We start from the raw sequence: 23,223 nt of genomic DNA, 5'->3' as shown, positions 1-23,223 counted from the left end.
GTGCTCTTTGGTAAATCCTTTAACTTTTTGTTTGTCTCCTTTGCAAAATGGAGACCATGACTATTGTGGTAAGGCTATTTAGTTACCTGAGACAATGTAGATATTTAGCAAGATGCCAGGTGCTACTTTTATTATCAGTATTATTTTCTTATGAGAATGTAGGGAACTAAGTTCTCATGCCCAACGATATTTTCCTACATATAGTTATACACATGACTGTAATTACTTAATTTTACTTAGAGTCACATTTTACATGCTTTAACTGTTGCATATTATTTATAAGTAATAGTCTTAAATGACTATAGTACTGTGTTAAAAGGTGTCTTTATTTTTTAGACATACATACTGAAATATTACAGATAAAATGGTATGATGTCTGACATTTGCTCCAAAATAATAGGTGTGCGTGGGAAATAGGCTGGCCATAAATTGATAATGTTGAAGCTAGTTGATGGCTATTCATTATACTATTGTGTCTATTCTTGTATTTGCTCAAAATTTCCCATAATAAAAAGTAAAAAAAATAAATGCTTGCAATATTCCATTATGATCTATCTTAATTTCTTTAACTATTGATTGTAGTAAGGCATTCCAGTTTTTATCTATTTTAAATAACATTACTATTAATATATTTATGTTTCAGATAGTTTCCTTGTGTTAGGTTCATGAGTGGGATTATTTGGTCAAAGAGTATGATCATTTTCATACACAGTACTAAATTGCTTGGATGAAAAACTTTAGAAAAATTTTATTGGATTTATAATTGTTTTCATTGGGCATAGGTGTGATATTGTAAATTTACTCTGAAGTTTTTAATTAGGCAGTCAAGGTTTATTATTTAGTATATTGTGATTGGATTATATTTTCTAAGTGCTTTCATATTCTTTTTTAATGCTAGTAACAGTTCACATGGAGCTAGTACTTTACAGTTTCATAGAGTTTTCACATCCAGTAGATGTTTTAATCCTCAAAATATCTCTATGAGCTATGAATTACAGAAATTTAAAACAAAATAGACTTTAAGCTTTAACAATGGAGAGTTAGTAATTCTTATTACCACTAGATGGCTCTCTCAGCATGTAGTTTTGAGCAAAAAGTAACTAGTTTGTAGACATTTTGAAGTTCTTTTATAGATCTTATTAAAATTCATATTATTAAAGTTAAAAAAAATAATGGTTTGTATTAGATTGTGATCAACTTTTTCAGAAGTAGTAAAAAAAAACTAAGGATGGAATTTATTGCAGTGGGTTTTTAGATTACGTTTCTTTTTGAGAGGAAAGGGGTATTAACCTGGATGGCATTCAGTACCATACATACAGTGTATTTTCAGTAAGTATATTTAACATTAATTAAAATTTACTGAATTGAATTATGCTTCTTTATTTGCTTGGGGGAAAGTTATTTGCCATACCAAAAAAGCAACATTTGTTGCTAGGTCCTTAAATGATTTTATGTAAATTTAACACTCTATCTGTGGGGATTTAATAGATGAATAATGAACAAAGTAAATTGAGGGGGCTCTCTGGAGCTATGGCCCCTCAGTCAGTTTGTTGTCTTAATGTATTTGAGATCCTCTGAAGGTTAGAATTACTCTGTGATGTGTGTGGTTCCCCTCAGGTGAGAATCAGAAATGAAATTGCTACATTTTGGTATTGTCATTGTTTTCAGTTTTACTAATTGTCTACAAAAAAAATTAAGAGTGCCTTTGAGTTTGGTCTTACTTGATCTCCTATGTATTTTCTTCCAATTATTTTCCAATCTTATTTAGATCCATTGCTGTCTTTCTTTTTTTTTTTTTTTTAATTTTTTTTTCAACGTTTATTTATTTTTGGGACAGAGAGAGACAGAGCATGAACGGGGGAGGGGCAGAGAGAGAGGGAGACACAGAATCGGAAACAGGCTCCAGGCTCTGAGCCATCAGCCCAGAGCCTGACGCGGGGCTCGAACTCATGGACCGCGAGATCGTGACCTGGCTGAAGTCGGAGGCTCAACCGACTGCGCCACCCAGGCGCCCCATCCATTGCTGTCTTTCTATAAAAAAATGTTTTGTATTGTCCCTTTTGCTAACTTGAAGTGAAAATTATGGTTAATATTACATATCTACATAATTTCAAAAAGTCATTATAATACCTTATAATGAAGAAATGGAAGGAAAGCAATTTATAATAAAATGTATATTTCAGTATGTAAATACTCAGGCAGACTACTCTAGATGAGACAAGAAGTTGTCAAATGCTTGCCCCATAGAGTCATTTGTAGAGTCACTATGAATGATAGCTGTGAAATCTGATTGATAGTGTTTTATATTGGTGATTCCAGATAACCAAGTGGCATTGACACGGGTGATGTGATTTTCCAAAATAGTGAACAATTCTTAGTAAAGTTCTGAACAAAACAGATTTATTGTATGGTTACCTTCTGAGAAATTTGGGATACATTAACAACTATGGAAAAATACATTTTGTTTACATATTAAGTTCTAGTCTTAGATGTATTCATTGGAGCCTTTGGAAGCCACCCAGAACATGTGACAATTCTTTGCCATACTGAATTGTTTCCTGCATTGCTAGACTTCTAATATCCCTGACACTTGCCCATTAAATGGTAGTAGAGCTTTCACCTTACTGTGTCCTGCATCAGTCCCCAAAATGCCTTCACATATATCCAAAGGGCCCTCTAGGTGGCAGTGCTGCTACCATTTTGAGACCTAATGGTTTTAGAGTATCCAGCTACATATATCTACTATATGGCTATGTTGCTCATGGAATTTTATTTTATTTTATTAAAAAATTTTTAACGTTTCTTTATTTCTGAAAGAGAGAATGAGAGAGAGAATGCGAGTGGGGGAGAGCAGCAGAGCAAGGGAGACACAGAATCTGAAGCAGGCTCCAGGCATCGAGATGTTAGCGCAGAGCCAGATGTGAGGCTTGAACTTACGAACTGTGAGATCATGACCTGAACCGAAGTCGGGGGCTTAACCAATTGAGCCACCCAGGTGCCCCAGTCGTGGGATCTTAAAACTACAATAACTTAAGTATCCTGAGTCCTTAAATATGTCATGTTTTAAATAACTAAGACAACTACAGAATTATTAATTATGGGAGAAGTTGATTCATTCAAACGCATCACTGTTTCATTGTAATTCTTGTAAGCAGATCAGTAAGTTTACTACTTTAAGTACCCAATACCAGCATTTTTATTTTTTCCACTTTTCCTGTTTAGTAAGTCAGTAGTATATAACTTTCTTTAATGTCAGCATTTAGTTAGTTGATAGTCATACAATGTAATTTGTCCCTTAAAGAAATCTTTTTATTTTTTTTAATGTTTATTTATTTTGAGAGAGAGAACACCATGCATGTGTGAGTAGAGGAGGAGGAGGAAAGAGGGAGGGAGGGAGAGAGAGAGAAAGAAAGAGAGAGAGAGAATCCCAGGCAGGTTCTGTGCTGTCAGTGCAGAGCCTGATGCTGGGCTGGATCTCATGAACCCATGAGATCATGACCTGAGCCAAAATCAAGAGTCTGATGCTCAACTGACTGAGTCACTGAGGCACCACAAAAAACCCACTTTTGATTTAGGAAGATAATATAGTAACATTATAGAAACTTTGTAAAATGAAAGCAAAATTTCCCGTAAGCTTATCACTGACATATTTTCCCGTGTTTTGTTCTCTGTGTGTATATTTTGACATTCAAAAATTAGTTTTGTATCTTTTAACTTAATGTGGCATAACTTTTTAATGTTATTATGTAACTTCCAACTATATTTTGAGCTACTGCATATTCTCAGATTCCACAATTTTCCTACTTTGTTCACATGATAAAAATGTAGTATGTATTTAGATCTGTTTGTATATATGTGTATTGATAGATCTGTTTCAGTATATTATTTTTTCTCAGAAGTAGGATCATTTATTAAGTCATTAAACTTGAACATTTTGGTAACTTTTATGTATTGCCAAATTGACATTATAAAAAAGCTGATCCAGGAGCACCTGGGTGGCTAGGTCAATTAAATGTCTGATTTTGGCTCAGGTCATGATCTCGCAGTTCAAGAGTTCAAGCCCCACATTGGGCTCTGTGCTGACAGCTCAGAGCCTGGAGCCTGCTTCGGATTGTGTGTCTCCCTCTCTCTCTGCCCCTCCCCCTCTTGCGCTCTGTCTCTGTCTCTCAAAAATAATAAACATTAAAAAAATTTTAAAGCTGATCCCTTTATACCGCTATCAACATGTATGTCACTATATATGGAAGTGTGAGTCTCAACTCATTCTTGACTGCATCAGAAATTACTTTTATTTACATTTATTTGACTTATGACACTGAACATTTTTTATGCTTATGAATTATTTGTTTTCTCTTTTGGAAAATATATGGTCATGTCCTTTGATTGTTGTTGGGTTCATGGTGTTTTTTTTTTTCCCCTTTTCATTTTGAATCAGACCAAAATTTTGCGTAATTAAAACATTGATGTTTCTTACATTCATTTTTATGGCAAACTTTCCTTTGCTGTCTTTGATTTTATTTTATTTTATTTTATTTTATTATTTTTTAATACATTGAGGTTTCATTATCTACCCATAGAAGATAATATGTGATATCAAAGAAAGGGGTGGAGAGTGACGAAATCAGGTTCTGGAGGGAGATATTTATAATATTGTATCTGACAACTCATATTCAGAATGTATGTTATGAATGCTTACAAACATTAAGAAAAAGGCAGACAACCCAGCTTCCAAAAATGAGAAAAAGCCCTATACCCAGATGTCTCCGTCATCTGGAAGTGTGCATGCTGAATGAATTCAAACTGATTTTATATTACCTGTGTAGACATACTCAAAAGGGTATATTTTGGGTGAAGATTTATTTCATTATAAAACCACATTTATATTAAGTTTTGGTGATACAAGTGGAGTCACTGTGTTAGTGTGGCCAGTTTAGATTTTACTGTGCTTTTTTTTTTGGAAGAGAGGTCAGTTTCTTTTTGCCTTACCCTGCCTTTTGTAGGAAATGATTGCAGGTTCTTTGCTTATTGAGTGTAATGTAAATTTTTACTATCCACCTGCTACATATTTCCTGGGAAGAATCCTTCATCAGAGATCAGTAATCTCTTTAGCTCATAGTGTCTTTAACAGGATTAATTTGTATCTTGGGTTCCAGTGACTCCATCGAGGTATGAGAGAATGGGAAGAAAACAGAAAGGAAATGAGAAATTCGGGGGTGAAAATGTAACACACAAAAAAGCATGCAAAAACCCCCACATCAAACACATAAATTCACGTGATTGTTTTTCTTCTTCACCATGGAATATATTCTAAATTATTTTTATCCTTATAAATTGAATAATTATAAGAAGTTCTTTCCTGCCTTGTGACAAATACCTGTTTTGGACATGTTCATCTCACTTAATCAGCCTCCCAGCATTAATACCTGTTTCTGCTTACTCCTTCTGTGTTTGGTTATTCTCATGTTGTAGAATCTACTAAAAAATACAGTAATGTAAGCATAAATCTGTTCTTTCAAGGGGCATCTTTTAATCAATCTTTTTACATTCCCTAACATCTCTTCTAATTATGTAATGAAGTCTGTCCTTCCTGGTATAAATAACCTCTCTAAGCTCTGTCAACTCCCTTCTCGCGTAAGTATGTACATATGTATGTACATACATATATACATACATACATACATACATACATACATACATAGTCCTCTCCCCTCCTTCTTGAATAATACCTCTTCATACAAGATTAGAATACACTAATCAACCTGACATCCCCTTCTTAGAACTTCTTTCCCCTTGACTACTGAATTCTCAAAGGGTATTCACTTATTGAGGCAAATTCATAACATGGGCACATTTTTCCCTGTGGAAATCGCAGGGATTCAGTATCTTCCCTTCCTCCCAGGCCTCAAACCCTACCTGTTTGCCTTTTCTCAAGGATACTATATAATATCATTGAATAGTTTTGCAGTTGAATAGTCTTTCTGAATTTGGGAACTTTTTTCTCCTCAGAACTATCATCTCTTGAATTTGAGCATCTCTGATACATTCAAATCTTTCTTCACTTGTGTACCCTTTCATGATCGTTCCCTAACATATATTTCATTATTTCTTATTCAAGAAGATACACTCCCCACTTACCTCCACACCCTCACTCCCACACTTTTACAACTCTGGCCTGTGACATTAGTGTTTTCAGGTATCTTGAATACAAGATAATGAAGTACACTTAACTTTCTAGGTTCTTAGTGAGACATGTAGTCTTTTGATAATACTGTTCAACTTTCTTTTCAGCATTTTCTTTGAATGTGAATTGTGTCCTTTTCTGGAAGAACTTGAATGTATATTGACTGTGCAATCATTCAAAGTATTATTTTTACGTTCTGAGTACATCTACTGATTTACCATTGCAAAAAGCTGTTATGATATATTTTAATTTTCATCAACTACAGAGGACAGTATCTTGTACCTTATTTCTGTTTACTTTTATGAAAAACTATTGCTGCAACTACTCCAGTGAAAACAGTTTCTTATCACTCCTAAATATTAGACAAGCCTTCTCTGCTGCTTACCTCATCTGTGTTTACTAGTTATATTTGGAGAATTCAAACTAATTTTATTATGCTAGGTAAAAACTTAATGAAAAAGGGAATATCTGTTCCAAAAATTCAAATATAAATTGCTTTTGTGTGATCTGTAGTTGCAGATTAACCATTTCACAAACTTTTAGAGGGATATTTGAGAATTGGTATTAATAAAGATACAAGAAAAATAATCATGTCATAATGTATGAAGAGAGATGTTAAATTCATCTTTGCTTTGTTTAGATGTCCCTGGTAGATTTGGGGAAGAAGCTTTTAGAAGCGGCACGAGCAGGTCAAGATGATGAAGTTCGTATTTTGATGGCAAATGGAGCTCCTTTTACTACAGACTGGGTAAAGAATGATTTTAATGTTGTACTCTTTTTTTTTCTTTCTTCTTCTGTTTAGTTTTTTCAGATAAAGTCAGTATTGTATTTATATGTAACAAAAAATTTTTTTTGCAAATTTGTAGTTTTAGAATTATAGCTGTCTTTTAAAGGAAATGATTTGTATCTTTATGTCATGTATATATGACAACCTTATCTAGATATTCTGTCTACAAAAGGGTTTTTCTTTTAAACTATGGAGTTCAATATTGTAGGGTGAATATAAAATGTAGCTGCTTGGAATTTAATTTAAAGCTGATAAATGGCACAGGTAGAATTTATAATTCAGAAAATAACAGATAAAGATTGAGGTTAAGGTGATAATTGCTCCTAAAAAGGAAATATATTCATATTTCAATTGATACTTGTAACAGTATTGCAAACATGATCAAAGAGGAAGAAAGGAATGGGAACATGTTCCTAGTAACTACAGAAGGCAATTGTGAGGAAGATAAAAACCATAACTGTACTTAATTCCTGGGGTAAGTCAAAAGAGATGGTCTTGGGACTGTGAAGGGTTAGGAATCTGGATTAACCTACCTAACTGGGAACGACTAAAAATTCCAGATTTTTGATTTTGTTGTTTCTGGTATACTTGTCCTATGCTCTTTTTTGTTTTTCATTAAAAACAAAAAAATTTTTGGGGCGCTGGGTGGCGCAGTCGGTAGGCATCCGACTTCAGCCAGGTCACGATCTCGCGGTCCGGGAGTTCGAGCCCCGCGTCGGGCTCTGGGCTGATGGCTCAGAGCCTGGAGCCTGTTTCCGATTCTGTGTCTCCCTCTCTCTCTGCCCCTCGCCCGTTCATGCTCTGTCTCTCTCTGTCCCAAAAATAAATAAACGTTGAAAAAAAAAATTTTTTATTATGGAATATTTCAAGTATCTATCAACCCCTGCATACCCTTCAGCCAGCTTCAAAAATTACCAAATATACCAAAAAATGATGAATCTTGTTTCCTCTATAACTTCATCCACTTTTTGTTCTGTACTATTTTAAAGCAAATTCTATGAAATATTTTATTTCATCTATAAATATTTCAGCATTTGTCTTTCTAAAAGATAAAGCATTTTTTCATTAACTGTTTAAAAAAAATCTTCTTTACTGTACTAATGAGTTAGAAAGAAAATAAGGAATTATTAACTTGCAAAACTAAGCAAACAACCAGAATCCAGAGAATTTTGACCCTAAGAATATTTGCTGAACTCCGTGAATTTGCCTGTTGTTTGCCCACCTCACTGGCATGGGTTTCTGGAGACAGAGACCTGAGACTGCTCATAGAAGCCTCCTAAGAAATCCTCTCCTCATAATTCTGAAATCCCAAAGAGATGCACCTTCTGTGTAAGCGTAAACCAGAAATGCCCTTTCCCTCTTCCTACCTACTTCTGTCCCTGCCCTTGCCCTGTTGTTAGGGCACTGCAAGGAAAATGAACTGACTTGAAACAAGTCACCAAATGGAAAGAAAAAAAATTATTAATGAGGATTTGGAGTCACAAGCCATCCCTGGACACATTTGTCACCTGAACTCATAAATTCTTGTGCATTCTGAAAAACTGTACACTGAAAAATGAATTTAAAATAATCTTTGGACTGAGGTTACCCCAGGTTCCTGGAAGAAGCAAATTAATATTCTTCCCGGGGAACCTACCTTCATCACAGTATACACAAATGAAATTTCAAGGAAAATGAACAGTCAAAAATGACTAAATGCACAAGGACACAAAGCAACTTGGAAAATAACTCACTGGAACAACTAGCACCAGAGCAGATTAACAAGGATTTTAAGTTTATTTATTTATTTATTTTGAGAGAGAGAGAGAGAGAGAGAGAGCGAGCGAGCATGCACCCATGTGAGCAGGAGGGGGGCAGAGAGAGACAGGAAGAGAGAGAATCCCAAGCAGGCTCTGTGCTGTTAGCTTGGAGCCTGATGCAGAGCATGACACAGGGCTCTATCTCACGAACTGTGAGATCATGACCTGAGCTTTATTTATTTTCTTTATTTTTATTTAAAATAATTTTTTAATGTTTATTTTGAGAGAGAGAGAGAGAGAGAGAGAGAGAGAGAGAGAGACAGAGTAGGAGTGAAGGAGAGGCAGAGAGAGAGGAAGACACAGAATCTGAAACAGGCTTCAAGCTCCAAGCTGTCAGCACAGAGCCTGACGTGGGGCTTGAACCGACAAACCATGAGATTATGATCTGAGTTGAAGTCAGGTAGTTAACCAACTGAGCCACCCAGGTGCCCCCTAGATAAGATTTTAATAGATTAGGAACAGCTAAAGAGAAAGTTAATAAACTGAAAGGTATGAAAAAAAAATCCAGAATACAGAAAAATAGAAAATTTAAGATCTCAGAAGTCATGAAGGCTGGTATGCGAAAGTCTAATGTATCTAATAAAAAATCCACAAGGATAGTGAGAAGAGGGATGAAATAATTTTAAGAGATAATGGGTGGGATTTTTTCCAGAACTGGTGAAAGAGAACAGCTCAGATTCAAGTAGCCCAGCTAATCTGTAGGAGGAACAATTAAAAAAAAATCTATATCTAAACATATCATAGTGATACTATAGTGTATCAAGACAAAAGGATCTTAGAAAAAAATTTTTTTAATGTTTATTTTTGAGGGAGATAGAGTGGGTGCATGCATGGGAGTAGGGGAGGAGCAGAGAGAAAGGGAGAGAGAATACCAAGCAAGCTCCACACTGTCAGCTTGGAGCCTGATGTGGGACTCGAACCCACGAATTGTCAGATCATGACCTGAGCTGAAATCAAGAGTCAGATTCAACCAACTGAGGCACCCAGGCACCCCCAGACAAAAGGATCTTAACAAGGGTTAGTATCAGTAACACATAATGAATTCCCATGACAGCAATAAAAAAGACACACAAGGCAAAGAAGACTGGGCAAATGACTTGTTACGGGCAAATGAAAGAGAAAGTTCAAATGACCAATAAATGTGAAAAGATGCTCAACTACATTAATAATTGGGCAAATACAAAGTAAAATCATGAAATGCTATTGCATATCTACCAGATTTGCCAAAAAAAGCTTAGCAGTCTCAGACATTGGTGAGGATATGTGTAAATTGCTATAAACATTGTGGAGGACAGTTTGGCAGTTCCTAGTAAATTTGAACATGTACATGATCTGTGATGCAGCAATTGAACTTACAAGAATACTTCCCAAATTGGGGTACCCGGGTGGCTCAGTCAGTTGAGCGCCTGACTCTTGATTTCAGCTCAAGTCATGATCCCAGGATTGAGGGATTGAGCCCCACGTCTGGCTTCACACTGAATCCTGCTTGGGATTCTCTTTCCCTCTCTGCTCCTGTACCCACTCGTGTGCATGCTCTCTCTCTCTTTCTAAAATAAAAATAAAAATAAAAATAAAAATAAAAAAAGAATGGTCCCCAAAGAAACTCTTGAATAATGCTTGCCATGGAAAGTGCTTTAACAGAAATCTTACTTGCTATTATTATAGTAGTGATCTTAACAAATTTCATGTTCTAGTGAACTATCTTGGTTCTTTGGAACATCAGTGCCTTTGGTAATCAGAGTTAATAGGGACTTTCTATGCCTCTAAATGTGTGTAACTTAATTCTGACTTTCACCTATTAAAGTATATGCCTCTGATAAGGTTCTTCCTAACTTACATTTTACTACTTCCCCTGCATACTGTGAATTTAATGTTATTATAGTGGCTATACCACATGCAAGAGTTTCAGGAGAACTGGGCTCTGTTTTGGGTCTGTCCTGACTCACCTTTGGCAAGTATACCTCAGCAGGTTTTTCCCTTGAAAAATGATTATATGAACTTCTTTAAAAAGATCACTGAGTTGCTTTAATAAATTTATTTTTTTAAGTCCTTCAAAAACAATTTAATGCAAAATCTACACTATTATATTTATTTGATATGAATTTTATGGATGAAAATTAGTTTTGTGTGACTGATATGGGGAAAACATTCCAGTGCTTAGAAAAATTTCTCAAACCCTAATTATCTCTAATTTATGATGAAATTAATTTTGTTCATGCTATTTATCTGTTAAAAAATAAAAAAGCAAGTTTGAATTAAATAAAATACTGACTTTTCTTCCTCATTGAGAAATGTGTGGGAATTCCTCTAGGACGAATATGTGGTAAGCATAAATTATTTTCTTGAGTTTTGAGTTACTCTGTAAACAGATAATATAATCGTTTTGCTATGTAAACAGAAAATATAAACTAGAAGGTAGTAATAGAAGTGTGTTAAAAAACGGTTATAGGGGAGCCTGGGTGGCTTGGTCAGTTAAGTGCCTGACTTTGGCTCAGGTCATGATCTCGTGGTCCGTGAGTTCAAGCCCTGTGTTGGGCTCTGTGCTGGCAGCTCAGAGCCTGGAGCCTGCTTCGGGTTCTGTGTTTCCCTCTCTCTTTGTCCCTCCCCTGCTCACTCTCTCTCTCTCTGTCTCACTTGCTCTCTCTCAAAAATAAATATAAAAAAAAAAACAAACCACAATTATAAATGTGGATTTTTTTTTCTTGCGGTATAGCTGGGAACCTCTCCACTTCATCTGGCAGCACAGTATGGGCATTACTCCACCACAGAAGTACTACTCCGAGCTGGTGTAAGTAGGGATGCGAGAACCAAAGTGGACCGAACGCCATTACATATGGCAGCTTCTGAGGGCCATGCCAGCATAGTAGAGGTTTTGCTTAAGGTATGTATTCTCTTTTTGCACTTTGCTTTTGAAAGTAAGCTTTCAAAGGATTTATGGTTTTGTAAGAGGGAGAAGGGAACTAGTTTTATTAAATATCTACTTTTTTTTTTCTATGTTACCTCATTTTTTTTGTATGTAATTCCATCAAATGAAAATTATCTTAAAACTTTCTTTGTGGGAGAAGAAGAACTTCCTCTAGGTATGTTCTTAGTTAAGTCAGACAGTTGATTTCTGAGACCTTGGTTTCCATTATGATGAGGGACTATGGTTTTGTCTGACTTGACACAGTTAAAATATGGAAGGAAACATAAGGCTTGATTAACAAATAAATAATACAAATAAGGATTTTTATTATAGCCTTTAGATCAACTTACCCAAAAGACATACAATATGTAAGCCACAAATGTGAACACATGTAATTCTAGATTTTCTATTATCTACATTAAAAAAGTAAAAACTAATTTTAATATTATATTTTATTCAACCTCATATATATAAATATTGTCATTTCAACATGAAGTCAATGTAAAAATGGTTAATGAGATATTTTACATCCTTTTTTTTTTTTGGTGTTAAGTCTTTGAATTCCAGTGTGTGTTTACATACTTAGTACATTTCGATTGGGACTAGCCATAATTCATGTGCTTAACCACATGTGTGTAGTGGCTGCCACATTGGACAGTACATCCCTGATAGCTCCTTTTTTATTTATATAAAGGATATATTTTATTTTATTTATATATAAATATATATATTTTATATTTATATATTATATATATTATATATATTTTATTTATATAAAAGGATAGCTCCTTTTATTATTTATATTATACTGGTTTTGAAAGCAGAGGCTATCTCTGTATAAATAAGGGAGTAGAATTAAAGAGGGTTTTGGAGGAGTGCTCATAGCAGTCCTTCACTTCTTATGCCATTTTATGCCATGATGTTCACCTCTGGGTGAGTGAAAAAATCATTGCTGCACTCTTAAGAAATTAGAAGGAAAACAGTTGGCAAAGTTAGCATGATAGAAAACTGATTAAGTGACAGATGTGTGGAGATCTGTGGAACATACAGATTATTCAACACAAAAAATAGCCGATCATGTTAGTAGCACATTATTGCTTTAAAGCATAGTGGCTAGTATTTTCCTATTTGGAATTCTTTATATTTCATATTGTAGAAATATCTTATTTTGCAATATATTTATAGCATGGTGCTGATGTTAATGCAAAGGACATGTTGAAGATGACAGCTCTGCACTGGGCCACAGAACACAATCATCAAGAGGTGGTGGAACTTTTAATCAAATATGGTGCTGATGTACACACGCAAAGTAAATTTTGTAAAACTGCATTTGATATTTCAATAGACAACGGGAATGAAGATTTGGCAGAGATATTACAGGTAACCTTTGGCTTTAATTTGAGAAAATAAAAGGATCTCTGTCTTGGGGTGATTTGAGCTATTTAGCTTCTAGCTTTTCATTTTGGATTTTGTTATTTTGGACAGTCCTTTCCTCTTTCACTTACTCTTTGTTCATTGCTATTCATTTTTCTGAGACCATAGTCTTTACATGTAACATTAGAAGATTAAATAAGGTGTTTCTGTGTTTTTACGTTCCTGAATTCCCCTTCTAGACATTTTATTCTATTAATTATTTTTGTTGCATATTTGGATACAGTGTGGTTTTTCAAAATATGTTAAACTTCCACTAAAAATTTTCTTTAGCAACTATAACATTGCCCTCTGAGTAATTGATGCAGTCTTTATAATTTTGATTGGTTTCTTTTATTTTTCATCATCCTCAAAAAAAAAATCTGTTTATGAGCCTAGTTACTTATGGCTTTTGGGCAAGGTTTTTTTTTTTTTTCATTTTTATTTTTGAGAGAGAGATTAAGAGAGAGAGAGAGAGAGAGAGAGAGAGAGACCAAGCACAAATGGGGGAGGAGCAGAGAGAAGGAGACACAGAATCTGAAGCAGGCTCCAGGCTCTGAGCTGTCAGCACAGAACCCGACGTGTGGCTCGAACTCATGAACTTTTGAGAGCACAACCAGAGCTAAAGTTGGGTGCTTACCCAACTGAGCCACCCAGGCGCCCTGAGACAGGTTTTTTAAATAACCAGTATTGCCTCTCTTTTCTTTAGCTACACAACATTGATGTAAATTATCTTTACTCAGAACCTCTTGCCTGTCTTCTTGTTCTCCTTCCCAGTAGAACTTTTCTTTAAGACACTTCTGACTCTACTGAAAAGATGTTATATGTTCAGGAAGATGAATTTTGTGGTGCCTCTTGGAATTCTTTTACTCCTAGGAGTGCAATTTGGGGGCCAGGGTTGAAGATAGAAAAGAATTAATTGGGGAGGACATGCTTTATTTATTTATTTTTTCCCTTCAAATTTTTATTTAAATTATATGTAATTAACATCCAGTGCAATATTGGTTTCAGGAGTAGAATTCAATGATTCATTCACTTACGTAAAACACCCAGTGCTCATCATAACAAGTGCCCTGCGAAGGACATGCTTTATATGTATAGTGTTATATATTGCTGAATGTAGTAGAGGAAATAATTTAAGTAATATAATTTCTATAGCCACAGGGCAGCAAAATATCCAACTGTGTTCTATAAAAGCCTTTCAGATATTCTTTTCTCATGGGATTTTACTGCTTTACGTAATAGGGAATTAGGATGTAAATTCCTGTCTCTGATTTACCACTATGCTCTCAATAGACTGTATACAAAGATTTTCATTCCTATTATAGGATTCTTCTTAAATTTTAGAATTTCCTTTGTGTTTGTACTGAATTGAGAATCTGTGCCCTGTGTTCTGGTTGTAATTCTGAAAACACTGTGTTGATTTGGCCCCTAGATTGCTATGCAGAACCAAATCAACACAAACCCTGAGAGTCCTGACACTGTGACGATACATGCTGCCACACCACAGTTTATCATCGGACCTGGAGGGGTGGTGAACCTAACAGGTCTGGTATCTTCAGAAAATTCATCCAAGGCAACAGGTATTGAGATGCATATAGGATAGCTGTTGGGATTTTATGCTTTAGTAGGTGTTCCTCCTTTTATGAAAGGACTGTTGGAGAATGAGGGTAAGATTATATCAGTCACTTGGTTTTCTTTCGTATTGGCAAAAAAAGATTTTTATGAGACAATATCAAGAAAGATGATATTGCAAAATGAGCTACAATATTATCTTTCAAAAACTAATGCTATCAAAGCTTGTTTTTCACAAAACTATTATCCAAGCTTCTTTTAAGAATTGAATAAAGCAAAATAGAATATCAGAAAAATGCAGTAGAATTAAGCTCCTTTAAAATTAAAAAAATTTTATGGGGCGCCTGGGTGGCGCAGTCGGTTAAGCGTCTGACTTCAGCCAGGTCACGATCTCGCGGTCCGTGAGTTCGAGCCCCGCGTCGGGCTCTGGGCTGATGGCTCAGAGCCTGGAGCCTGTTTCTGATTCTGTGTCTCCCTCTCTCTCTGCCCCTCCCCCGTTCATGCTCTGTCTCTCTCTGTCCCAAAAAAAATAAATAAACGTTAAAAAAAAATTTTTTTTTTAAATTAAAAAAATTTTAAATCTATTTTCTCTTTTCTCGTAGATGAAACAGGTGTATCAGCTGTTCAGTTTGGAAACTCCTCCACATCAGTATTAGCTACGTTAGCTGCCTTAGCTGAAGCATCTGCTCCATTGTCCAATTCTTCAGAAACTCCAGGTTAGAAAAACAAGTCAAATGCGTACATTAAAAGGTTGGAGACTCAAATATTTACAAGGCTAGGAAGATAATATAAAGGGCTAAAGTGAGCAGATTTCAGATTATGGCCATGTGAAGGCAGGGGGCCAGGGTAGGGGGGTATAATTTGTTGTCATTCATTATTTAAATTAGTGTGTTTTCAAATTGTGATCAATAATAAAAATAACAACAACAGATCATTGAATGCTTACTGTGTATGCTGTGCACCATGGTAAATGTTTTACTTATGATCTCATTGAATCCTCACCCAAAAGCTTGAAGGTCTTCATTACTGGATTTGACTCATTATGGTGTTCTGATTGAAAGGTGTATTTTTTTCAGGGGGAAAAATGTACCTACCTCTCTCTTCTCTCTCTCTCTCTTTTTTTACTAACTAGTGCTTATAAACATTTATCTATTCTCCAGTTTCAGCTTCATAATCAATGTTTGAATCTACACCTTTTTATTTGGGAGTCTTAAGATTTTTCAGAATCCCTGTTGATATGCTGCTTTTATAGCCTATACCTAGATCTCCTTAGCATCTTTGTCATTGCATAAGCATAGCAAAGAAGATTAATATCATTGGTGGTTTCTATTTGGTTAAACTTTAAATTTTTTGTCTGAAAGTATGTATCTCTGAAAATTAAGCAGGTTTTCTTGAAGGTCATCTGAAATTTCGACACTTAGATATTTGGCTCCATGAATTAGTCATACCAACTTCTCTAACTTCTACTTTTGAAAATGTTATATATGGTCTAGTCTGAGAGATTAGGAATTTCAGTTGACTTTTATTGCATGTGGCATACAATCTTCTGAGCGCAGTTTTTCATTTTAATGCTACATCATAGTGGAATCTTTCTGAAGATATTTTAAGAGCTTGAATTAAGTTAAAGTTCAGGTGAGTACATTGCCACCAGTGTAAATAACTCAGCTGAGGTGTGAAATCAGATAAAGAAATATCTTCTCACCACTTAATTTCTACATGCTCAGGCTAATTATTTCTTGACTGTTCAATTTCTTTTAACATCAGTTGTCAGACTCATCTCGATTTTAGGAAATGTTTATGTGTACTTTTTTTCAAGGACATCCTAGTTAGGATCTGGGAAATAAAGTAGTGCTTGCATTTTATATATGATGAAACTGAGATTCATGAGATTAAATAATTTTGCCCTAAATAGCATGGTCATTAAGTAGTAAAAAAGTTCTGTGCTCAGGGTCTGATTGATTCCCAAGTTGTATGTATGTCTGTGACAACTATAATATACTGCATTTTTTTGGTGATCAGTGGACTTGTCTCTTCTAGAATGTTTATAATTTGGTTTGTGATAGGAATAACTATTTCTGTGATTATCATTTTCTCTTATATCAAACAAAAGCATCACCATTCTTGCTTTTACTCCTGAGGTGTGTCTGTTGAAGCAGAGGAGTGTTTTGCTCCTCTGTCCTTTAATCGATGGAGATTTAAGGATTTAGGTAGATAAGAACTCCATTCCAGTTCATTCCATTTTGGAAATTATTCCAAAATGAAGATACAAAAAAGTGAAAAGGTTTTCTTTTGGAGGTTGCAGCTGCCTTTTGCCCCATGAAGAAAACCACCACCATGTAGTATGCTGTATTTATTAATAAGCAGAGGCAGCTATATTATCCTGTCTTTCTACCAAAGCTTACAGGCCACTCTTATAGGTATTTTCTATTAAAAAAATCAAAACTTCAGGCAACTCACATCCTCACTCCCTCTTTCTCTCTGCTTTAAAACAAAACAAAAATGTACAAACTAAAAATTCATGGAGGGATAGATCATGTTTTGTGATGGACACTGAAAACTGTTCTTGTGCTCAAATTTCCACTTGTTGTTTATAAACAGCCATTCATTTTTAATGAGAAAATATTTATTCATGCATTGAACAGGTTTTTGTTGAACATCTCTTTTGACCGCATTACTCTGCTTGGTGCTAGAGAGAAAATGGTAAATGATCAGATACAATCCCAACCTTTATGGAACATGTAGTCTTTGGGTAGAACAAGATATTAAACAGATAAAATAAATGTCATTAGTGGTACATACAAAGAATGCAGGATTTTAACCTAGTCTGGTGGGTCAGAGAATCTTCCTAGAAGGAGATATTTAAACTAAAGATTAAGTAGGAATTAGTAAGCAAACATTGGGGGAAGAGTATTTGAGGAAGAGGACACATGTAAAGCTTTTGAGGCAGGAAAGAGCTTGAAAGGGGACTTCAGAGGCCATTGTGGCTAAGCCCTGCAAATGGGAGAGTAACTCCTGGTGGTTGAAAGTAAGATTATAAAGGATTTTTGGGACACATAGATGGCTCAATTGGTTAAGCATCTGACTCTTGATTTCGGCCTAGGTCATGGTCTCACTGTTTGTGGGTTCGAGCCCTGCGTCAGGCTCTGTGGTGACAACATGGAGCCTGCTTGGGATTCTTTTTCTCCTTCTCTCTCTGCCCCTTCCCACTCTCCATGCTGCATGCTCTCTTTCTCTCTCTCTTTTTCTCTAAGAATGGATCAATAAACTTAAAAAAAATAAATAAAGGACCTTTAAAGTGATTATTACTTTGGCAGACTCTGAAAGGAAGTTCAGTTAGGAGTCTAATGCAGTCAGCTGGGGAAGAGATAATGGTAGCATAGGTTAGGATTTGGCAAAGAGATAGATTTGAGAATTATTTGGGATGTAGAATTGGAAGTTTTGATTGGTTGGATGTAGGCCTTACAGCTGTAGTGTAGTTTGTCTGGTCCTTTTAAAATAAACTCTTTCATGAAACACTAATTTCTGTCTGTAACCTGAGGTCCTATATTGATTTTGCTTTGCTTAGCCTTATTCTTTTTTGCAGCCCAACTACATAATCTCTTGATTAAATAGACATCTATGACCACCCTTCTTTTTTTCTTTAGAGCAACTTCTGTTCATTGTTATTAAGATGTTTTTCTAGAGGTATAATGCACCTGATAGCTCTTTTCTTCCTTTCTCCTAAGAGTGAAATTTGAATCAGGTCCCCTTTGCACATTGTTTTTTTGCTGTTCCTAAACTAGATCTGTAAAAGTGAATTAATTGGCTTTAAGGGATAAGTTACTGGACTTTATAAGATTGTTTTGGTTTTGCTTTTTTGTTTTTAATTTCAGGTTCAATTGTAAGCACAATACCTTTGAAATGTTTTTAGTGAGCATAGTTTCTAGTGTTGAAATATTTATATGTAGAATTTTCAATCCCTAGAACATCTTACAAATGGGTTTTTCTCTGTCTTATTAGGCTTTTATGGTGTTATAATTAAGAAGTTTTGTTGAACAAGAGATCTCAGATATTTTCAAAGATGCTGCAGGTTATCTAGGCTCTCTTTGTATATAACAATCTGACTTTTGATTTAGACCAGTAAATATTACACTAATTTTTTTTTATCCTTTAGAGGTGCTTTGACATTTAGAGGTGTGTGTATGTATGTATTTATTTTTTTTAGATTTATTTATTTTTGGGAGAGTGTAAGTGGAGGAGGGGCAGAGGTGGGGGGTGGGGAGACAGAAGATCTGAAGTGGGTTCTGCACTGACAGCAGAGAGCCGGATGTGGGGCTTAAAGTCACAAACCGTGAGATCATGACTTGAGCCAAGGTCAGATGCTCAACCAACTGAGCCACCCAGGTGCCCCTGTATGTATTTTAATTAACACTCTTAAAGTTTTAGGGTTTCTCTTTTATTCTTACATGTTTCAACATTTCACTATTGTGTTGTTCATAGGGTTTCTGAGGGACACTTTGTCTTCTTACGTAATTGGTTTTCTTATAATTTTTTATTAAATTCCTTACTATAGTACAACTTAAAAAAGAAAACTTTTCAGATGAAAGGGAGGAACTCTATTATTTTAATGACAGTCATTGCGAATAGTGCAAAGATGAAAGTTCTTGAATTGTGCCTTGATTGTGTGTGATCTTAGAAATTTCTTAGAGATGATTATGCTTTAAAGCATTTACTACTTGTAGTTAGCATTCAACCAGAGTGAACATTTCTTTTTCATATGGATATATATTTTTTTAAAAATCAAAGCAATAGTTAATGTGTTTGAAAACCTTAGTAGTTGTTCTTTGAATATATTACTATGGCCTACATTTCATTTTATAATTCTCTTCCTGAAATTTTCTTAAGTGCTTGGTGATAAAGCCTAATTAAAGTTTAAGAGAAACAAAAATGAGAGAACTCAAAACATATAAAGGTTTTTTGTGTTTTCAGTATTATGTTCTGCAGTTTGTATCGTGACCCTTGATTACCAAGTAACAGGGTGGCAGCCAAGTCTGTCACCCTGCCATGAGTACATCTTTGAAAACTGGGGTCCCAATAACTTACCTTGCCTTTTCTAAAAAAGGAGCACATTGATAACCCATGATGTTCTACTGGGAGTTGGTAGCTATTTAGCATGTTTTAGAGCAACTCTGCATCTGAATGGTAGGTAACACGACTTCAGGAGAGAATGGTTTTATTTAATTACTCTTTTTATAAAGTGTTGCCTCAAATAATACATGAAAAAACCCTGTATCTTTAAGGAATAGTTTTTATGTGATTTCTCTTTTCAGAATTAGTTATGTTAGAACAGTTTTTAGGTTGACAGTTTTCAAACCCATAGAAAAATCGGGGGATAAACTTTGTATCTTTCACCTGTACTCACCAACTGTTAAAATCTTGCCACACCTGCATGTGTACACACACACACACACACACACACTTTTATTTTACCACATTATCTGAATGTAGGCTGCAGATACCATGACACTTCACCTTTAAATACTTCATCATATATCTCCCAAGAACAAGGATAGCCTGCTACATATTCATAGCTCCATTATATTTCCTAAAAACATCAACATTAATTTAGTAACATTATCTGACATGCGGTCCACATTCAAGTTTTCTCAGTTGTCGCCAAAATGTCCTTTGTAAGTGTTTGTTTATTTTCCTCCAGGATCCAAAGTTCACATATTGTATTTGGTTGTTGTGTCTCTTTAGTCTCCCCAAACCTAGGACAGTCCTGCTGCCTCCCTTTTCTTTCTTTCTTTTTTTTTTAATGTTTATTTTTGAGAGAGAGAGACAGAGACAGAACGTTAGTGGGAGAGGGGCAGAGAGATAAGGAGACACAGAATCTGAAGTAGGTTCCAGGCTCTGAGCTGTCAGCACAGAGCTCGATTTGGGGCTCGAAATTACTAACCACAAGTTCATGACCTGAACAACCACCTGAGCCAGCCAGGTGCCCCTCCATTTTCTTTTTGACATTGAAATCCTTGTAGAGTCTATGCCCATTGTCTGGAAGACCATTCACATTCTGGATTCATTTGTTTCTTAATAAGTAGATGCAGGTCAAACATTTCCAGGAAGAACACAAGTGATATTTTGTAATCTCCCATTGCATCATGTCAGGAGGTACATGTCAGGCCATCCTGATAATGACCACTTGGTGAGAGTGGTTACTGCCAGGTCCTTATAGGCACATTTTCCTCTTACTAATCTTCGGTTTGATACTTTGAGAACATATGAATATCTTGTTTCTCAGAACATTTCAGTGGTTTTAACATCCGTTAGTGATCCTTGCTTGAGTCAATTATTACATTGAGGTTACAATGATAATTTTTCTTATTTTGTTAATTAGATGTCATTCTTCTATCAAGATATTTCTTCTTTCTCCCTTTCCTCCTTTTTCATGAAGGAGAAACGGATTTTTTTTTTTAAATTTTTTTTTTTCAACGTTTATTTATTTTTGGAACAGAGAGAGACAGAGCATGAACGGGGGAGGGGCAGAGAGAGAGGGAGACACAGAATCGGAAACAGGCTCCAGTCTCCGAGCCATCAGCCCAGAGCCTGATGCGGGGCTCGAACTCACGGACTGCAAGATCGTGACCTGGCTGAAGTCAGACGCTTAACTGACTGCGCCACCCAGGCGCCCCAGAAACGGATTTTTAAAGATTCATTGTGTTGTAATCCATTAGTGTCATTTTTCCTTTTGATGCTTCTTTATTGAAATGTAATATGCATACAGAAAAGTGCATATATCATAAGTTTACAGTTTATTGAATTATCTCAAAGTGATTACTCCTGTGTAATCACTGTTTAGTTCAAAAATGGGAAGTACACAGTATATATTTTTTGTTTTTTAAATAATATATTTTATTTAACCCAAAATATCCAAAATATTTCTATAAGAAATCAATAAAAATTATTAGTAAGATATATTACTTTCTTTTTTTCATACTGTCTTTGAGATTCAGTTTGAATTTCGTACTAACAGTAGCATCTCACTTCAGACCGCCACATTTCAGTTGCTTGATAGCCACATAATGTGAATCATTACTCTTTTTGCATAGTATAGCCTTAGCCTTAGGTTTGTCAGAGCTTTTTGAGCAACTCTTAGAATCTATAAAGACTGATCCAGGGGCGCCAGGGTGGCTCAGTCAGTTAAGCGTCCGACTTCAGCTCAGGTCATGATCTCACAGTTTGTGGGTTCAAGCCCCGTGTCAGGCGCTGTGCTGACAGGTCAGAGCCTGGAGCCTGCTTCTGATTCTGTGTCTCCCTCTCTCTGCCCCTCCCCCACTCGTGCTCCTGTTTCTCCCTCTCTCTCAAAAATAAATCAACATTTAAAAAAAAAAGTAAAAAAAAAAGACTGATCCAAACTGTGTTATTGAGTTTTAAAACAGTATTACCTATTTTTATTATTGAGGTAATACTGGGATATAACTTTATAAATGTTGCAAGTGTACAACATTATAGTTCAACATCTGTAAACACCACAGAGTGATCACTGCCAAAAGGCTAGTTACCACCCATCAGTATAAAACTGACCCCCTTTACCCATTTTGCTGTGCCCCAATCTATTCCCCCTCTGGGGATCATCAGTCTTAAAGTAGTATTATATATTTTGATGAACTTAAAATACCATGTAGGAGAAGGGAGGGGAAAATTCTTTTCTACCCCTTAGGGTCTTCCAGCTGGAGTAAGAATTAAATTTATATGAGCACGATTAAAAGGAGAAAAAAACCCAAAGTTTTATTACATGCCTGCAGTGGCTCCGTAAGGAAATCGAGACCTAAAAAAGTGAGCACGGCAGGCAGTTTTCCCTCTCTCACACCACCTTTCCCTCGTTGTGGCAGTAGGATGGTGCTGCACACCCCACAGACCTGGGGATGTGGCCTGCTGGCCTGGCTGGTGCACCCTACACACTGGTCCAGTGCAGTAATCTGGAAGACCACACAGCACAAAATCCAAAGCAGGGGAGGAGTGTGGGCTTGGCCGCTCAGACTTCAAAGCCAGAACCCTGGGTTCTACTCCAGGTTCATGGTGGATTGTACCAATTATTGTGGCCACAGGTAGGGACTTGTAAGGTCAGTGTGGGACTCAACATGTCTAACAGGCTCCAGTGGTAAAGGAAATTTTCAACTTTTAATGTATATAGTGCCTCTTCCTAGACTGTCAGGGAAGCTATACTTTAACATTTGCTGATGTCAAAATGACTGAGAAAAATCTCAAATCATGGGCTCTATTTCTGCCTCAATCACACATTGTACATCTGCTTCATTAAAAAACAATAACCAAAAAGGAGCATTCCAAGCATAAAGGAAAAAAAACAATCCCCTTGGATCCCATAAGATTAAAGTCACAGAGCCTTGCATGTATGAAAAACATAAGATAAAGTCTGTAGCTTTATGGAGTATCCTTCTTTATGATAAATATATATAACCCTTCATCAAATATTCCTTTCCTGGAAAATTCTCTTAACATTGTGTACCAGGCAGTTGTCCTAATTTGGGCTCTGCTCTTTTCTCATTTAACTTTAATTTTTATTTTT

At 35.7% G+C, this 23,223-nt stretch overlaps 1 protein-coding gene across 5 annotated transcripts in view; it reads left to right on the top strand.

Moving 5' to 3' along the window:
* GABPB1 (GA binding protein transcription factor subunit beta 1) overlaps nt 1–23,223 on the top strand; it is a 68,059-nt gene that overhangs the window by 31,301 nt on the left and 13,535 nt on the right. For 3 of the 5 annotated variants that reach the window (XM_040492669.1, XM_040492668.1, XM_040492672.1), the window contains exons 2-6: nt 6,822–6,929; nt 11,481–11,648; nt 12,858–13,052; nt 14,518–14,665; nt 15,260–15,373. In XM_040492669.1, the coding sequence (XP_040348603.1) occupies nt 6,822–6,929; nt 11,481–11,648; nt 12,858–13,052; nt 14,518–14,665; nt 15,260–15,373 (733 nt within the window). The remainder of the gene's footprint in view (nt 1–6,821; nt 6,930–11,480; nt 11,649–12,857; nt 13,053–14,517; nt 14,666–15,259; nt 15,374–23,223) is intronic. The other 2 variants (XM_040492671.1, XM_040492670.1) reach the window with 1 other exon arrangement.

The sequence above is a fragment of the Herpailurus yagouaroundi genome, unplaced genomic scaffold (assembly GCF_014898765.1).
Source record: "Herpailurus yagouaroundi ecotype Mexico unplaced genomic scaffold, PumYag 184, whole genome shotgun sequence".
NCBI classification, from domain to species: Eukaryota; Metazoa; Chordata; class Mammalia; order Carnivora; family Felidae; genus Herpailurus; species Herpailurus yagouaroundi.
The sequence above is the reverse complement of the archived record's forward strand: the minus strand, read 5'-3'. Positions and strand labels throughout refer to the sequence as shown.